At 32.2% G+C, this 21,709-nt stretch overlaps 1 protein-coding gene across 1 annotated transcript in view; it reads left to right on the plus strand.

Annotated features, from left to right (window-relative positions):
• LOC114127315 (division abnormally delayed protein) overlaps window positions 1–21,709 on the plus strand; it is an 80,759-nt gene that overhangs the window by 39,513 nt on the left and 19,537 nt on the right. Inside the window, exons 2-4 of the mRNA XM_027991510.2 lie at window positions 3,245–3,403; window positions 10,890–11,286; window positions 11,787–12,141. Coding sequence (XP_027847311.2) covers window positions 3,245–3,403; window positions 10,890–11,286; window positions 11,787–12,141 — 911 coding nt within the window. The remainder of the gene's footprint in view (window positions 1–3,244; window positions 3,404–10,889; window positions 11,287–11,786; window positions 12,142–21,709) is intronic.

A 21,709-nucleotide genomic window follows, 5' to 3' on the forward strand; every position in this document is an offset into this window, starting at 1 on the left:
CGCTAAAGGCCCATCGCAGGTACCTTTTCGGAGGAAAAGAAGAATGTTTGTAAAAAAAAAAAAAATTAACCTCGATTTCCTCTGAATACACAAACATTCCAATACAACGCACAACCCTCGGGGTGCGGGTTCCTATTGAGAGAGAGAAAAAAAAATCTGTCTTTTGTATACGGAAGACATTAAGATTTATATGCGTGCGGCTCACTCACAATTGTCGCCAAGTTATTATTATTTTCTTTTTGCCCCTAAAGGGACCGATAATAACGCATACACGGGTGTCCTCTCTATCATCCCCTGTGCGGCGATGGCGCACACACATACTACAAACACTGCAGAGAGGATGCCCTACAACACATACGCTCACACACACACACACACACACACACACACACACACCCACACACACCCACACCCGCAAGCAGGCAAACCGTAAAATCCGTGGACATAATAATTCATCTCAACTGTGGGGCGGGTGTCGGGTTTCTCGGCAACGCTCACTCGTGCCCGAAATTTCGGTACCGATTGTTTTTTTTCTTTCTCTCTCTCCTTTTCTCGTTTGAAAATTAAAAGCCGCACATATAATATATTGTGTGTACGTTATTATATTGTGTTGTTGTATATAACGACCCGTGAAAGACGACCGAAACGTATATTATGTACACGAATATTATATATTGATCTATCGCATTTTCGCGGTAACTTTACTTCAACATATTATAATATACACAATAAGACGGGACGGATTAAAAGATAAACGCAAATATAACAATATATAATATAAATTATTACTTATGGGTGCTGTGCGCATTTGTATTTATATATCATACACTCCGCTGGGTAATAAGTCGTCGCGATAGTTTAATCCGTTTCGACTTAGGGCTGTATATGGTGTGATACCGCGTGCAGTATTATAATAATATATGGCATTAAATATTAAAAGGACGACACTGCTGTGCACGTCCTGCCAGCAAACATGCGTGTACAATTTTTTTTTCGTTTCAAATTTTCGACGTTTTGATATTCTTGTCTACGCGCCCTTGTCAATACGTCAATATCGTCGGTGTACTATTTAAGTATTCATGTGAGCCGATTTAAATACATATTTGGTATCAGTATATATTTATACATGCGCCTATATAATAAATCTTGAGCATATTGAATATTAATGTCCGACGAAGACGTGATAACGACTGCAGCTCGCCTTTTATTCTGGTGTCATTGCACACTGCTATAATACATCGAACAATGGCTTATAATATTTTTATGGCTTTACTAATTTTTTATTTTTTTGCATCTCGCCTTGAACATTTTAATTGGAACGTTCGTCGCGATCAAACGGAAACACAAATATAAATCGTAACTCACCGTTTGCATATAATAATGCTGTACCGTATAATAAATTGATAAAGGAAATTGTCCGAGGTGCAAAAACAATTTATATCGTTGGCGAGTGGCGTGACACTTGATAAATCACGGTAAAACGTAAAAACAACTAATGATAGCGTATATTATTATTATATAAGTGTTAGAGGTACCCACGTAATATGTCAAGTAGAAAACTATATGTATGATGTATATTGGCTATAAAAAATAACTAAAATTATTTAAAAATTCTAGAAAAAAATAAAAATATACGAGTATTATTCGTGTTCACTCATCGGAAGTCGAAACTCAATACTTATGTAAATTTTAGATAGATAAAGTTGAAATGAAAATTGTTCATGTATTATGAATCTACGTGAATATATATATTTTTTTAATACTATCAGCGTATATTGCATAGTTTTATTGTATTCGCCATACGTACTTCCCAAATATAAACGAACGGTTGCCTGTGCTGAACAAATAATCGTTTCGATAAACTTCAATAGATTGTTATATAAATAAATAATACTGAATACCTGTTCAAAATATTAATAACAATACTTGTTAATGAACAGAGTAATACATTTTAACTCGATACAACTATCATATAGTAAATTGAGAATATAGGTACCTATATATAAACGAATGCACAACCACATTTGAAATTTCGGTTAGTAGTTTGTTTGATTTGTATTTTGGTTAGTTCATATGAAAATAAATACGAATGACAGTATAATGTTACCAATGTTATTTCAAGGAAACCGCTCATCATCATATCATTAAACTTAAGCGTGTTAAGTAAATATTGCTATTAGTTGTGTACAGTTCCAGTTCACCTTTGGCTTGTAGCCCAATTACTTAATTCGTTTGGTGTTTTTGTAGGGATTTAGATTGATATTTATTTCAGAAAGCAGTGGGTCAGAGGGATCTTACTTAAACACGAATTTAGAAAATTAATTATTTTAATGGGATTTTATCCAAGAACTTAAAATAAAACGGAACAGTTACAGATAACGTTACAATCTTGTAACATTTAATTTGTTGTTAAATCTTTTTAAATTTTTAATGCAGTTTTATCCGTTGATTAAAATGAATTCAATTTTAACGAATTGATTCATTAGTATCTTAGTTTCAGAATGTATTGTACATTATACATTTATATATATATATTTAGATATAGGTAAGAGTGTATATGATTAGAATTTAAGGCTAGCATAATACTTAGGCAATATAATTATTATGTTGCATAATACTATAGGTACTTTAGTACTTAAAATATTTATATAAGTATTTATTAGTATTGATATTGGGTTGTTCAGATTGTTCTTGCATTTATTTATTAATATTAGGCTCCAGTTCAATATACAGAGGTAAATATTAGGCGCTATAAGATAACAAGAAAATAAAATAAATTGCTAAAATATTTCGGAGATCGTCAACGACCAGTGGTATCCCTTAGTTAAATTTGGAACGCTGCGGTCGATTGAGGTTAAAATAAAATGTATAAATATAAAAACAACAACAATAATATACAAACTGCAGCTGCTGTCCCCGGCATCCTAAGATACTGTAGCGAGGCTTTTAAAATTGTGTTTTGGCGACCGGCCACGGTGCGGTGTATATGGTTCACTATATAATAATAATAATAACGATATAGTTCGGACATGTTGATTACAATGAATTATTATTGCCGACAACGGGATCTTCATCGTGACAGGAAGGTTCCGACAGAAAAATACACACTTACACAATATATATGCGTATCGTATATTATATTTATGTACGCATGACGTTTTATTACCGATTTCTTTGGTTATATGTGCCGTTCGATGAATACGTCTTATTCTGGAAATAATTTATCGTTTTCTCGTGTTTGCAGGAGACAATCTGAAAGTGTGTCAGTCGAAGAAGAGCTGTTGCAACGCCGCCACCGAGGCTCGGTTGATAGACATGGTGGACAGCGAATACAAGAGACACCTGGCCGTGCAGGCGGGCTACGTTTATGACCTGCTCAATTCCACCGCCCATCACTTGCAAGGTAAACAGAAAAACAAAATAAAATAAGAAAAATAAGAGGAAAAAAAATACACACAAAATGTGCTCTAGGGACGACACGCGCCCCCGCTGGTGTGTTATTTATATATATAATAATATGTTATGGCTTATGTATATGAGGAGGCGGCTGGTCATAAAAATAAAAAGAAATCTTTAGGGGTATATTTTACTATTATTATTATTATAATAATAATAATATTACGTCTACATTATACTATAAGCGAAAAACGTCACTGAAATCACTATATAAGACTGCGCATGAATGAATTTATTATAAAGCGGTTATTTCACTCTTTGGTGGGATTTCAAGGTATCTTTTTATAATTTAAAATTACTATGTGTAAATACACGGTACTCTGGGGAAGAGACCGACAACCGTCTGTTTTTATTTAATCGAAAATTTGTGTTCATTACACTTTAATTAATATGTGCATTTTCATTATTTTTTCGTAGTAGATCAATATTTGCGCCTGATGACATCGATTAGATACGCTTTTATGTGTCAAGGTGTCTATTATAGTTGGTATATTATATGATGTGTACTGTGTAATTATAGTTAAGTTTTATTAGCGCACTTATTATTAAAATTTAGAAATGTGTGGTTAATTTAAATTCAACACTATTGATATTTAATTTTACTTAAATTTCTGGTAGATATATCTGTGCAATTAAGAAATATTTTGTCACACTTTTTTTTTATAATTCAACGTTATTGATTTCACCTATACTAGACAGACGTCTCATTTTGGTTCTTTCATCTTAAAGATAAACGTAAGAAGCTGAACTGCAAATTTCACATTGTCCTTTAAACTTCAATTTTAATACAACTCTCCTACTTTATTATGCTTGGATGCCTAACCTCAAATATTGCTGTCTAATTTTCTGGAAGTATAGGGTTACAACGATTTGAATGCGTAATAAATAGTAATAATGTTTTATAAAACATGGTTATATACATCAGTATAGTGGACTGTATAAAAATTGACTAACCGATCCAAACCATTATCATCCTTATTTTAAAGTTTTTTGCTAAAACCTTTAATAATATAAAATTATCCACCTGCGCTATATTACCGAAATTTGCTGCGGGTTTATCTTAAATAAATCTCTAAAATCTGACCGCAAAATCAGTCCAACTAATAAATCTGTCATACTTTTATTTATATATATATACGCTTTCATTTACAACTTCAATCCAATCCTACTAACTCATCAGCAATTTAACTTCAAACAACTTACCAATACCCCACCCAAACATCTTAAACCAAACTGGTACCGTGACCGGAAACATTTGAACATTTTTAAACCCTTAGGCTTCTCAGTAAATGTGTGATTTATTTTCATGTTTTTACTCATAGATAATTTTAAATACTTAAATCACTAGATTGACATTTTTCAAAAATTAAAGTTTAATTTTTTTTCAAATTAAAACATATAAGTAACTAAAAATTGTTATATTATTACATTTTTTCAATTTAATTTTTGTATTATATAAGCCTGAAAAACATTTCTCTGATATAGAATGTAAAACAAATATGATTATATTATATTGTAACTTATACGTATTTCTTTTTTGTACTCATACAAGTATAATGAAATAAAAAGGGTATACATTTTAAGACACTTTCTATAGTTTAAATTACAATTTATTTATATAAAAAAGATTAATTTTTAGAATCTTCCTTTATACATTTATATTAAATAACAATAACCTAATTACAGTATAGGCGAGTATTTCATCAGATTTTCTAATATACACTAAAAGCTGTGACATTATTATCGTTCCTTCGCTCTGAAACATTTTCGATTCAAATTATGCACATTATTATTAGGTACGACATTTTACTCTGAGCTTTTATGTCAGCAACCCTAAAATTATTAGACATATAACAATATTATAATATATGGTGTATTACAAATTATATTATTTTTATTACTGGGATGTGAATAAATATTTTAAATTACTAAAAAGTATTTGTGCCACCGATTATATTATACATGTATTATATAACATAAAAGTATGAATACCAGGAAAACCTAAGATTAATTAGTTAAGTCAAGAATTTACCAATTACTGCAGGTAAATTTCGGAATTTCGGACTTAAACTTATTTATTTTGACCAATAATTCTGAGATATATAAATTAATTTGGTCTAAATATTATAAAAATAATAAGTTGTGGCTTTCACAAACAAGAAATGGTAAGTCTTAGAATAAACAATAATTAGTTAGAAGTCCGAAGCATAAAAATTATGTCCAAGTATATTGAAATTTTTGAAACTCCTTCGACATTAATACATCAACTTAATTTTATTAATAATTACAAACGTTGTATACATTTAATTATGTTTTTTGACAAATTAAGTACCTTTTTTAAAATTTTGTTCTATGCAATTATCGATGTCATGGTTAGTTAAGCATACAATCATAAATAATAACAGGAAATAGTAGTAATTTACCATTTTAATTTTATATTTAGTTTTTTTTTATATATACATAATTATTTTCATAAAGTAATTTATAGGTAAATCATAATTCATAATAAATTTAAAAAAATATATAAAACTATAAAACGTTGTAAAATTTATCTTATTTTCTTATACTATACAACGATACGATATTTAAAAACAATTTATAGTAATTGTTTTTCATTATAAGTCTTTATTTAAATAACAATACCCATATTTTACCTATCAGAATTTCTTGATAATCTATATCCGACTCTAATAATTTGTCATAACGATTTCGCCTTCTATATATATATATATATATTATATATGGAATAATATGTAATATGTTATATATAATATAACGTTATCGAAGAGTAATAAAACGGTATTTAATCGCACCTATAAACGGTGAACATGTAGTAATATTGTTTTGGCGTGTGAACCGCCCTCGGCCGAAACGTCTCGCACCGTATATCGTACCTACATACGTGTATTGTACACACATATATCTTATATACACACGCACTATGGTGTTATGAAATGACAGAGTATATAAAATAGTTTATCCAATAACGAAACGAATATAAAAAAATAATTTAATAATCACCTATACCACGCGGCGATAACCATCTCAACCTGTGGCAGGAGCCGCAGCCTGCAAGGGGTTGCGCGCGTACATTGCGTTGTATGGCGATTGTCGATCGTCCATTTTTTTCACGTCTTTTCAAAAAACGCGTATATATATATTATTATGTTGTATAAAGACGAAACGAAGCCGAAATTATTAACCGGCTACAAATAATTATGGCACACGATGGGGGTGTCCTTTTTTATCTTTCGCGTTACATTATACATCATATCGTGTTTTCAATACACACACAATATAAACCGCGAAATACCTGTTAAGCGCTTGCCTGTCGAAAAATCCTGAAATATAATATATTACGAAATCCTATATAAAATATATAAATGCACCAAGTATTGTCTACCATACTTAGTGATCCATTTACACGACATCACTATAAGATAAATTGTGTGTGTACAAATTATTGATCATGTAGTTTGAAATTTGAAGTAGATATTTCATCTTTGTAAATACTTTTACAATGTTGTATATAAGTAATCATTTTTGAAAACATAATATCTTTGTAATAGATTCGGATTACGTTCCCTTCTAAAATCATTGAAGTATCGTAATGATAAACAATAAATAGGTTTTAAGTTATAAGCGTTAGTACTGTTTGCAGTATGGAATCTAAACTTTACACGAATGGAGTAAAACAGCACAATTCACTATTACTTCGCAAAAGTTGTGGTATCCTGCTCCGGTCAACTTGTAATATTATAAATCGAATCTTCGACAATGATGAAACCGGTAGATAATATGACTTTTATCGTAAAATTCCTCACGGTATATTTTACCTCGACTTTTAGTCGTAAAGTTTTGTTCGCTTTAAAGTCGAGCTTAAACCATGTAATTTTTTATTTTCATCGTCTAAATTTACTCAGTAAACTGGGCACTGGAATAGCCACCTGTAATCAAACGAATCAGATGGCTCAGTACTCTCCTCGTTCGGGATCTCGGCGGCGACTGCGCTATTCTTGCTGGTCGTTGATGACGTGTCTGGATCACGATTCGCGACTCACAGCTGCAGCAGCAGTCCGGTTTGTCCGCAAACTCGTCGTAAATAATATAATAGGTACATTATAACGCACAGTATATTATTATTATCAATAATGTGTTTAGCCCGGTAGACGCATTATGCGCACGAGATATACCTATATATATATACATAGGTACAGGCGTACCTATACATACACGACGCGCACGTCGGTCAGTCGGTCTCACATTTTGATGCTCCCTGTAGACAATAATAATAATAATAATAATATAATAACACACAATATCCTATAAATCCCGACAGCGTATGTATACATAAAAATAATATATTTTCACCCCGGTTGACGAATGACGGTGAATAAACGTTCATTTCGGTATACTGCACACTCGCACGACACGCGGGCCGCCGCATTCCAGCGATAGACCTCCCCCCGGCCGCCGCGGGCGACGTCCTCCGGGCACTATAGCAAACTGCATTCCAGTCCAGATCGGCGGGTCCCATTCAATTGTTTCTTGTATTTTACTCCCTCTTCACGGACCGCTCTTTTAATTCCGTTTCATATAATCTGATTTATTATTATTATTATTATTATTATTATTTCATTTCGTTTTCAAATTTTTCTCTTAGCGCGTATCTATAAATACACGTATTACACGATATTATACCGCCTTATTAAACCCGTCGCGCGTTACCCGCGGCGGCCCTACAAGTACATAATGAATAATGATATTATAACGGCCTACAATACGAATACAATATTATGATAAATATATTATACATGACGGGTAATTTGGTCTTGTCCTGGCAAATTCAATCACGAATACAAACGAATTTTGTTTTGTGCAATATTATTTCGTACAACGTTTGATGAAAAAAAAAATATATATATTTTATACATTTTTTTATTGTTTATAGTTTTATTATATTATACTGAATATGTAAAACGATTTTGATAATAATAATTATTATTTACTTTTTACCTACTGTATTGATAATGGACAATCAATGCACTTGTAGGTTGGTACGCAGCTTTGTAAAACAAATAGATATAAGTGGAGGAAATCAGACAGATAGTGCATTTCGAGTGTCATTATTCTAATAAATCGTGTATAAATATAATGATAAATTAATAATAAATAAAAATATAATCATTTTTTTTTTTGTTTTTTCATCAATATTGTAACTATTACTAGTAATAATCAATTCAATAAAAAGCGTTCCATAAATTTTTGTTTTTTAACTTTATTTATATTTTCTGACAATACACATTTATAATACACGTAAGTTCATTACACGTACTAAGTTCACGTACAAACGATCCGTTTTCATATTATACTACTATATTGTGTTTATGTATACTTACAACGATATAGCATGTAAATTTATCGTAAATTAGTCGTCAAATTTACATACATAACTCATAATAAGTATAGGTACTGATGTGTAACCTCCGCAGCTACTGCATGTTGCACCGGGATGCACACGCCCCAGTTAGTGACGCGACTCCTGAGTTTACCAAACGACACATGTCGCCGAAATTGACCTGTATAACATCATAATAATATTATTATGTATTACGAGTATGATTTTATCAATCGTTTCGATTGTCGATAAATTCGTCAACTTCTCAAAGTCTTCGTCGCAAAACGATTACACGATCCATTGAGTTCGAGTGTTTGACGCGTTAATATGTGAGTAATCTTTTATGCGACACTCACTACAATATACCTAATTATAGATACGAATTATATTTTCTGTATATCGTGTGTCTGTGTGCGTGTACTTTATCGTACGTTTCGTTCATATATAATTGAACACTTACAATTGTTGTGCTAATTTTATTATACACACACACACACACAAAATCAACAGAGAGTAGATTATCATACTGTTATATAAGTCGTTCCATTTCAGTATTTTATTATTATTTACAAGGTACGTTAGTGATAATAAATTGTACGTTTTCTTTCAAGAGCGCATAAAAAATAATTATAGCTAAAACGAATACGAATTTAGGTAATGATCCTCTACGTACACTTACGTATATAATATATGCGCATGTACTTGTATTATAAAATATTATATTCACTATTTCGAAAATCCGCTTCAAGTTATTCGAAATCAAATCGCAGTAATAAAAATATATGGACGTAATTATATTTCTTCCTTTTTTCATACTCGATTCAAATTATATTCGTCGTCTGTGCAAACTGCAAAATATGCAAATGTAGTATGCAAATTACATTTTATTGTATATTTGTGTATATAGTCGAGGGCAGTGCTGTTAAGTATATAAGCACAGTTAATTGGTAATTATTGCTATCATGTGCTAAAATACTTATTTAGGTGCACCTTTTTTTTATTTTTTAACTTTGTTTCTTCTGTATACATAAAAATATATTTTTGTAAATAATTCTATAATTTACAAATTTAATTCTAAACGATTGCAATTTTCCACTTAAATCAACTAGAGATCTACTTAAACCAATTATTTTTCTTCAAAATCTTCGACCGAATTAGACGATTTAAGTGGAAATTGTGAAAAGAAAAATAAAACGGAAAATTTATTGGAATTCGAAGATTCTTTCACAATTTATTCACGTTTTTATCCGCAGAGATATCAATTGGTACGACGGAAATAATGTATATGTTTGACATACGACTTAATCAGAGTAACAACATAATATTATAATATTATATTAATATGATGTTGCGTGCGTGCTTGCAAATAATAATATGCGGACCGCAGAGACCCATCAAATCGCTCATGTGTTGTATATCCCCTTACCTCACTATAATAATAATAAAAGTTATCACATTACCGTTGCAGCCTCATAACATTTTAATATATCGTAGAGGGTCGTTTAAAATTTCGAAATCCGAGGTGATTGCATGCGTATTAAACGCGCGTGTATGCATCATGGCAAGTCTACCATAGTTTCTAAACAGTTCATACGTGTCTTTTTACATACAGTAATAATTTTATGTATCGGACCAATTTATCCAATTATCTAGACAAGTGAATGCGTTGACGAAATAGTATTCAAATGATTTTAGTTTAATTTCATCACCAAAATCAAAATCATTGCGTATAATATTATATACCTAGTCTTTTGTTTATATAAGCTTTTTTAAATCTATTCTATAGCTTAGAAATAAACATAGGCATCTGATATCATTATATACTATATAGTACGTATAGAGTTCATTATATATAATATAAAAAAAGGTGTCGAATTATAACTATATGTTAAACGCGTTCATTATTTCTTTTAGGAGATTTAAAGATCTCTACTGTTGGTACATTATCATAGTTCTACAAAATGATACTTTTGTCTCACCCTCTCTAAGATTACGCTAACTATCATATTATCATAATACGATCGTTTTGTTTCAGAACACATGACGCACATGATCCGAAAGTCCAAAAGCAAAACAGTAAGGGTACTGGCGGACGTGTATGCGAGCATCGAAGGACCCGCCGTCGGTCCGTTGGACGCGTTCTACGGACGATTATCGCGGTACGTGCACGAGGATCCGGAAACGACTCCTGCGTCGAGCTTGGAAGATGCGGCTTCTCGGTTGTTCACTGACCTATTTCCGATCGTCTATCGAACAGTGGCCGTGGCCGCCGACAGACCGGATGGCGGCGCGTCCGAGTTCGACGAGGATTATGTTCAGTGTCTAGCCGGCAAAGCGTTAGACGTTAAACCGTTCGGCGACGTGCCGTACACACTAGCCAAGGACATTTCCAGGACGTTTTCCGCCACCAACGTCCTCGTGCATGCACTCAGGTAATAAATTATATAGATAGACAATAACGATATAGTTTTGTCTTAGATTTTTTTTTTTAACGATTTCTGGGGTTTTTTGCGTTTTCATTTCCGTGACTGTCCGTATTATTATAGAAAAGAACTGAAAATAAAGAAAAACAGTCTTATCGATTTAATAAATAAATAAATAAAAAATCCACATCACGATATACATTATTATAATATTTCAATGTTAATACAAAATATCGTCTAATAAATTATTACCCTTTAAAATATTATAGCTATACAATACTATTATATACGCCATTCTTTTATTTAAAGTTATAAATCACATAATTTATTACAAGTTAAAAAATATCGTGTTACTGCGTATACGGTCGTCTTTGTCCTCGACGCCAATTAATTATAATTAATAATGCATTCAGCAAACAATTTGTATATTTAAGATCGCGCTAATATCAATTAAGTCTTTAATTTCATCACTTAACTACAACGAGTTTATTATAATATTATTTATGTAGATACGGCGGTCAACTAGTGGACGAAGAGCACTCCCGGTCGTGGCTGGGTTACGGAAACAGGGAACAGTGTTCGGCGGCGCTTACAAAGATGAGACAGTGTTCGTGGTGCGACGGCAAGGACGCGAAACCGTGTCACGGACTGTGCGTGAACGTGATTCGCGGGTGTTTGGCCAGAGAGACGGCGCACCTGGACGCGCCGTGGACCGGATACTACGAGGCCGTCGACCGGCTGGTGTCTGCCATCAACAACGGGCAGTCGTCGGTGTGTCTGGAGGACCTGCTCAGATCCCTGCACTCGAGGATATCCGAGGCCATTATGTACGCGATGAACCACGCTTCCGATATACAAAACAACGTGAGTAGGATTTTACGTATTATTCATTAGTCCGACTCTTTTGTTGAACCCCGCGAGACAGTTACAGGTACTTATTAATCACGTACCTTTGACTCTGTAATGTGGCCCCGATTGTTATAACTATCTCACGGACTCGTCTCGTCATGGATTTTCGACAATCGTTTAGTAAATCTGTCACACCTCATGTTTCTTCTTTTTTTTTTAATTTCCTTACCTACGAATACCGGGCATATGATGACTAACGATTACACTTAGTATACATGATACATACTGCGAAGGATTAAAACCATAATTTTCAATTGTTACGTGTTGCAGATTTGTTTAAAATTCTGTTCATATTAATTTAATATCTAGGTAGGTACGTGTATTTTCTACTCACCGAATTGACAAAATTTCTTTATTATTTGTACCTATACTTGTGTTTCATTCCGTTTGTCGTAATAAAATCGTTGTACGTGTATAAAAAATGATGTAAAAAGGTTAGGTATAATAGTGTTTTATCGATAAAATTATTATCGTAACGTATGTTGCATACTTTTATTCAATAAGCTTCTTGGCGATAATATTTTTGTGCAATCTCTAATGAGCAAATGACGCGGTTGAAATATTTAGGAGGTATACCTTGGTGCCTCCTATAATACATCGCGGAAAGCAGAAATCAAACGTTGGAGAGATGAAACGAAAGACCAGGTGGTCCGAACTCGTGGAATTCAAATGTACGGCGATTCCCCCCGCAGATATCAATGACTCTGGGCGATCGGATATCTCCGACACGGTTTTACTGAATGGTTCGGGCGGTATCATAATAATATAATACGTACCCATTATAATATGTATAACGTATACGCGAGGCCGACGTCGGGACCCGAAATACCGACCAGACGGATCGGTGCGCCTAGTAGCGCCACCTGAGATTACGAGACGACGACGTGCACATCGTCGTCGTCGTCGGGGCGAGGACCGGTGCAACGCGTATGACTCATCTCAATGAAATGCTGGACTTCCATTGGTCCGGCGAGAGGAATTCCGATCTGCCGGCACCTTTCACGCACACACACGCAAACGCACGTGTATATATACTTGCATACTGCATTATATTTATATATATATATATGTGTGTGTGTATATACACACAGACGTAGGCGTGTACACAAACGCACAACCCTTCCGATACTAAACTCGATTTACCATATTTGGACCGGTTCTAACTCGCACATAGGTACACACACACAAACGCGAGCCTGCTCGCTGCACCTCCTGACAATCCGCATTTACCTATATATATAAATTATATATTATATTATTTACAAGCAGAACCCCGTACATACCTATATACATATATACGTATTATGTGTAGGTCCACAACAATGTGGAAGCACATATGATGAGTGAACAATATAAGACGAATTCGGTCGATTTGTATAGCGCTAACGAGGTGCCGGCGGTATGTTGCGGCGCAGGAAAAACAGGACGTTCGATTGCGGTACACCCCCTCCTATGGTATGGGGTTGGAAACCCGTCAACTGAGTTTCGTCCAAAACCTTACATTAGACACGGTACCAATAAGCACTGCACAATAGGCGGTATGCCATCGTTGTTGAAACGACAAGTTTTGTCGGAATTCGTTTTGCGATATCAATATAATAGTAGTTTTTGAGTATTTTTCGTTGACGTTACAAAATAAATCGATTATCGCGTCTGGAAACCGTTTTAAAGACGCGTCTACTGATTATATACGTAACCGAACGATAAATCATCATCCTGCAAGTGTCGTCATTATTCTTTTCGTTCTATAACGACGCGGTGGTCATGTGAGTGTATAGAAGAAAAGAATAAAAAACAACCTAATACAATTTGAAAAAATCGTCAACAAAACCATAAAGCAAGAATCTGAAAAGTAACGGAATTATATTAATAAACAATTATTATCGAATGGCATACTTACATTTTTCTTGACATGTGCTTTGTTTCAACGAAACTGGGTCAAATTAGTGAAAACTAGGTTTTTTCTATTTTTTAATTTTGTATACCTACATACTTATATATATTATAATATAACATGTATGTAGATACTATATTCTTCACAAAAACACCATGGCAGCCTATGGAATGGAACGATAAAAAAGGAAAATAATACGCATTTTGTATTGAAGGAGCGAGTATAATAACGAAAGTAATTTTTCTAATATTGAAAACACATTATTTTGAATGAAAAAAAACAAAATAAAATTAGGCTAATTTTAATTTATACACGCAGAGCAAATTTATAAAAGGAAAGTGAAATGAAAACGTTTGAAATTATAATTTATAATGTACGAATAAAATAGGTAGTTAATTTACTCTAGCAAAAGTCTTGGACCAAGACTTTAGCTTAACCGAAAACGGCGAGCTCACAAGGTAAATAAATAAACTATCAATACATCGTTATTCGTTATGAATAATCTATTACTGTATAATCGTCTTATACTCGTTATACATTCGAACGTCGCACCGTTTTTTTAATATATACATAATTATAGAAGAGTCGTTACAAATAATATACAAACATATTTAAGTGCGTATAATTATTATTAATAATCTGCGATTAGCCGTGTACGTATAACTAAAGGAAGCACACGAGGCGATGCAATGGTATGGAAATCACACTGTATATTTTAAGACAGGAATGGTTAATATACCGAGTTAAGGCCAACGATTTATATGTGTGACAAGATTATATGCATGGCGGCGACGTCGGCGAACGATGCATTTTTAGCGTGTACCTCGGAATGGAATGTCGCCGTGCAGTTGGTTTATTTTTACCGGGCATAAAAAAAAAAGGATAGAAACACACATACACACGCAAGGAGGGAGAGTGAAATAATGTGCGGTAGAGGGATAGGGGAAGAGAGAGATAGAAGCCGGTGTATCATTGGCAACAGGAAATTTCTTATTAGAACCCGAGTGAAGAACGGGTGTCTGGCTCCCCAATAAATCTGTCGCGAGTAAAAATTCCAACGATCGTGCCAAAAATAAGACCATTTCGTACTAGATTTGTCCCCCGAGTGCTATAAACCCTTTAAAAAGTTCAACAGGATGGATTCCACGTTTAATATATTTTATTTTCATTTATAAAATACTTTTAAATTTAATAAGTCCACGAAGCAATATAAGTTTAACACACAAAACTTCAACGCCAATTCAGTCCCGTATTATACCTTGACATTTTGTCGACGGTTGGGAGTTGTCAAATTAATTTAATTACAAACTACATGCTACCTATATTATATTGGCAGTTGATTTTATTTTGTTTGTCGAATTACGGACATAGTGGTTGTACCTATAATCGCATTAAAATGTAAATGTATAGGGATATTTTACCATAAACTCGAAATGTATCACATATTATATTATTTTTAATTGCCGAATATTTAAAAAAAAGTTATTTTGTACGTTTTATCGAACAACAATGTTTTATGCAAATTAAACAATTTTAGATTGACATATAATTAATAACGCCAAACAACAATATTATGCGTATTTAAAATGAAACATAAAATTGTACATACACGGGGAAAATCATCGGTAGTCAAAATATTAAAGGTGTTAATAAGTTACTACTAATGACCTTATATCTAATTAGAATTTTGATTTATACATACCTAGCTAGTTTGTATAACTGCTTACTTAAATTCCGTACACGTAAGTAGGTATATAATTTCCAAATCCCCTAGAGCAATGTTTTATTTTTTCATTGGATAAAGCTATACTAGAATAGGTAAATCGTACATGTTTAAAATAATAATAATAAAAAATTATGCAGATTACCTCGCGATATAAAACAGTCAAGGGCCCGACCTTTTAGAGTAACATTATATATTATTTTAAATTTAAGTTGATATAAATTCAACGCCAAGACGAAATAAATAAATATTTAATTTGTTGTTTTTAAATTTAACGATAAATTAAAATCCATTAAATTAAAAACTAATTACATATGTATGTGTTACATATAATATAATATTATATAGAATTTGAAACAGTACTGGTAAAGTGGTTAAGTGGTATGTATCAATATTTTTTTGAACTATAATTTTGTATCGTAAAACATTGGTTTCGTGTTTAGTACCTAATACTTTAAAATGCTTTATGGTTTAGGACTACGTGTAAAAAAAACAATACTTAACAAAAGTTGGTTATGCGTGCAAATATAATAATAACACAATAAATTATACATAATATATAGACAATAATATATGGCTGCCGAATCGATATTTGTATATGGTTTCGACATGTTTCGACATGCCAGATGATGTTCGGTATCTCATGATTAATCACGAAAAGTAAAACGAAACTATTATGGCCTCTTGTATACGGAAAGAGAGAGAAAAAATAAAAACAAAAAAAAAATCTAAAGTGGATATATAGCTATGGAAAAAAAACCGGAGAGTAATCGATGATGTGTTATGACGCGTTTCAAATCCGTCGATTGTGTTTAGTTAAATATATATAATTATACGGGGCATTCACCGTATACCTTATACATATATATAATAATAATAATATGCTGTTCGTTTGAATTGTGTCGCGATCGACGCGAATTGGTTTATATATATATATGTATTATGTTGTACAGACAAGGTGTGTATAATAGTTGTCGAGTGTGCTCGTTCGTTCCCGATATAATAACAGTGCACTGCATGGCCACAACTCGTAATTATTCGACGGTTAAGCGCACACATGACGTATTAAATACCTATACACACATTTAAGCATTTTCAAAAACCACATGTTTCAAGATACGTTTAAAAAAATAGTGCGACTTATTGTCGAGAACAAAGTATAATAAAAAAAATCTTAAGATGTATAAAAAACAAAACTGTATGTTACATATTTTTGCATAGCTAGGTATTTTCTGCGTTCTAAGATGTATTTTGGTTTATTTTGGCTTTTTGAGACATTATATATTTCCTTTTTTACACATTTTATTTTCAAATATCTAACGTTTATCAAAACAACAACCTGTTTTTATACCATAAGGTTATTGGACATTTGAACAGTCATGGACTGCGAGTTGATTCAGTATTTGAATGTACACACGTACCTCACCGATTCGAATATTACCGGTGTCTTGTTTAAAGTCATATTCGTATTTTAGGTGCTAATTATTATATCATATTTATACTTAATATAATATAAATAAGGCGCAAGAAAAAATGTTTAGCGTGTGTTTTAGAGTTTTTTAAGTGCGCGCATGGTTGTTGCTATATTTTCTTCCATAACCGTCATCATTTGAATATAACTCAAGGAGGCGGCCAAATTTGAAACGATATAAACGTTTTCGGGAGCGGCACAAGCCGTGATAATTAGACGGGATGTAAGACAAAACGTGAGTGAGCGATGTTATAACGACAAAGAGTAAGTTCGTTAAAGTATATATAAATACACAAAGATGGAAGAAGAAGAAGAAGAAAAAGAAGGCGGATAAGAAGGAACTGGAGAAGAAGTCGAAGACTAGTAGTTTGATATTCATATATCTATAGGTATATAAACGAGTAACATATAAACAGTTACACGGCAAAATTGCTGCGACATTCTATCGGAGAATTCCGTCACTTATTTTTATCGTTCGACATATTACCGGAATGCTATTATGCCGCAATATTTCTCGGTAGGCTATACACTAACACGCACAAGCACGCATGCACACACACACACAAATATATTATAATTTAAGTCGAATGTCAGCTGTGGTACAATAATGCGTGGTGGCCGAGGATGCTATACGAAGAGATTTCTCCGCGGTCTGCTCCGGAGTGCCTGTCGAGTCGTAGTCTTGCATCCGTATTTACTATTTATACTTTGAATTCACTAATTTAATATATTCTCATTGCTACTATACTTCCGTCGACGCGGTAATAATATTATATAGTGTTAAGATGTTGCTCGTTTATTATTTAACAACTATTTTATTTTACCCGCCCCCGAATAATTGTTGTGCCAATAGTAACACATACATAAGACATTAGTACGCGAGTTTTTTTCTAATCCGTGTCTAACGCATCCTGATAAGTACTTAAATATTTAAAATCTCGAATCCATGTTGCTATTATTATTCCGCTTTTAAAACAAAATATGATTTTTACGTCTTCAAAATTTCATCCGAGATAAACATTTTTATTGACAAGATAAATATCAGTGTGCCATTACGTGCATTAATCGGTAAACGCTATATAACACGCGGTATTAATTCTTCAACAGAAATGATTTAGTGCTTTACGTAGAATCGTTTTTAATATTTACATTTTTTACGCATAACCGTCAGAAACGATAGAAGTTAAGATTATTAATATTAATATTATAAAAGTTTCTTTAGTAATTTAAATATTGCAAGAAGCCAATAGTAAAGGTCACTAAATACACACCTCGCTCTTGGTATTTTTATGGTCTTTAGTTTAGCTACGAAATAAGACCTGTGAACAAAGAAATGTGGTTTTGCTTTAGGTACTTAACAGATATATGTTAGATATTAGCATTAAATGATATTTGTAACCAATGATATTAGTGACAAATTAAAATATTTCACAATTTTATTTTTCCAATTCAATCACTGTGCACACATATGTGTATATAATATACTTCAGTGACTTAGGACCAGCAGGTTTGCAGTGAGCGTTTCGTTCTATAGTTCCACCGAATTCGACACTAAATAATATTATAATCTAGGTCAATTGGCACTCGGCAGTTTTTAAGATAATTTCTACCTGTAGGTATGTGGACAACTCCCATTCATTAATTATTATGATGAGCATATTGTATAGTGCTTCGCGTTTGTATTATTCCAGTAAAATCAACTTAAGAAGAATCTTGTATAAATTGCCTATCCCCAAATATTAAAACAATATTTCATGATAACTTTAGATCAACTTTTTTTTTATTTATCTATAAGAAAAAATTTAATTATTATTGATGTATACAAAAATATATTTAACATTAACGTCAAATTTTGATAAGTGACTGTCTAAATTTGTCTATAGTTGTTATAGTTTAAAATCTAAATAACATGATACATTAAGAAATCCACACTTGTTTTCAAAATCTATTTCGTATTATTTGAATGACTAATATTCAGTAGGTTTTCATTGAAATGAAAATAGATATTTTTAGAATAAAAAAAAACGGTATTTGTAGTGATTCACTACAGTTAATACTTGCTCCTTTTTTCATCAATAATACAGTTATTTAAAATCTGATTTTTGGGATTTTTAAGTATACATAATTAGCGACCATATTTTCAAATTAATTTTTTGTACTATTTAAATAATGTCCCATGGAACAAACTTCTGTTTTAAATGAAAAACCCCTATTTATAATGTAAATAATTTAATAGATATTTTCTCTGTAAAATTTTACATAAAAAATAAAACTCGAACTTGTTCATTTTTAAGTTATTGATATTTGAATAGCAAGGTTAAAATGTCTATGATAATAATAACTTAAAGTAAAATAAGGAGCTTATGATGATTTCTAAAAAAAAAATGATCCACTAAATTGTTTACAGTTAAATAGAGGTTCTTGTTTGAAAATTTGAAGTGTGAATGGCCTCAGTTCAATCGCTAAGTAGTACAAAAAATCTCAAATATTTAAAAGTATAATATACTTTATATTATTTAATTAAAAATTCCAAAAATCAGTATTTAAATAAATTCATTAATAAGGGTGAAATAGGGCCGAGCATCTTTGATGAATTACTCTACATACGTAATATATTACTATACACATACATACTTTATAAGTTTTATTCCGGTGTACATTATATAATATTTATTTAAGTGCCAGTTTGGTTAGACGTCCGAACGATCCGGAAAAAAATCGAGTCAAGTGTAAACGAGTTTTGTTAGTATGTTATTTATATTACATACTTATTATAATAAATTAACACGAAATTATCATTTATTATAAATAATATGTAATTTATGTTGTGCGCGTATAATATACGTTATTAGATAACGATATTTAATAATTTAATCGCTGTTGAGTTATGTAGATAACGATCGTATTAGTAATAATTAATCGTTGTATGTAGTATTTATGTATAATAATTATATATAATTTTATATTTTATATAATAATAATATATTATATTTATTGTATAAATATTATATAAATTATATATATTATATATTTATAGATATATAATATATTAATTATTGTATAAATATATTATTTTAAATAATTAATATTTATAATATTATGAAATATGTATTAAGTTACGAAGAGATAATTGTAAAAGTATCACACAGAATTCATTAAAAACGCTCATTTAAACTAAAATTTTCAAAAATATGATTATTTCAGGTCGTTACGAAATAGCATTAGAGTAGACAGTGTTAGTCCACCAATTCGCTCATCAAAACTTTTAAAAATTCTTATACAACTAAGGGTTATTAACTACTATTAGTTTAAAATTCATTTTATATAAATTAAAACCCTCTGTATCAGATATGAAATAAAAAAAATGTACGCTGCTGTCATTCGATAAAGTAAAAAATACGATCAACAACAAGTTGTGAAAATTTTTTTCCAAAAATGTTGATAGTTATTGAAGTGATGAGCGTTTTATAGTTAAATGAATCACCACCTCATATGACTAATAATATGTAGTATTCGCAATCGATGCGGTATTTATATATTGCTATCGAAAAACTCGAAATTCAGGTGTTGGCAAAATGATATCGATACCACATAATAATAATAATAATAATATGTATGTAGTATGTACGCGCATTATCACCGTGTCGATTCGCACGGTGCGGTGTGCGTCCGTCAGCGCGACAAAGGCGTCTGCGGGTAACCCGATGTATAATACGACTAGTTTTTTTTTTTTTTTCATTTCGTTTTTTTTTTCGTTCAGCCGTACACAATATACCAATTTATATTACATTATTTTATTATGTATACACATACGAGTATTTTGTGTGCACCGTATTATACGCTCTCGTTGCAGTTTTACATTTCGCTCGTTCTCCTCCCACTCCGCGCACAACAACGATCTATTCTATAGGTATCGGTAAGTACGCGTATATAGCTATAATATAATATATATATTATATTATTGTGCTCTCGTCCCGGCCGATGTGCGGTTTGCGTGCGTGTGTGCTTGCGGTGTATAATACGTGCGTATGGTCGAAAACCGAGCTGCGCCGGGGAGACTAAACAAACACCGCGTGGGTTTCAACTGGAGGGGAAAAACTGAGAGTCAGTATTACTATTATTATTATTATTGCAGCGGCGTGTTGTCGTAGGTTTTGGCCGGTCGGTTTGCCGACGAAACGATTCGAAACGTACTTGTACGTATAATATTATGTTACCGGCTACCGCGAAAACTGTGATATTCTCCTATACCATACGATACCTTGAATTCCGCTGTAGGTTACGTACCCATACGGTCGCATAACGAGTATATGCGTATAAAAATGAACGTTCCCCTGAAGTTTGAACGCGAGTTCAACCGAATCGGTGAAAAAGGGGTATATAGTGACTATAATACAATACGATTGATAACCGATATGATTTCATCGAAATCATA

The sequence above is a fragment of the Aphis gossypii genome, chromosome 2, assembly GCF_020184175.1.
Source record: "Aphis gossypii isolate Hap1 chromosome 2, ASM2018417v2, whole genome shotgun sequence".
Lineage (NCBI taxonomy): Eukaryota > Metazoa > Arthropoda > Insecta > Hemiptera > Aphididae > Aphis > Aphis gossypii.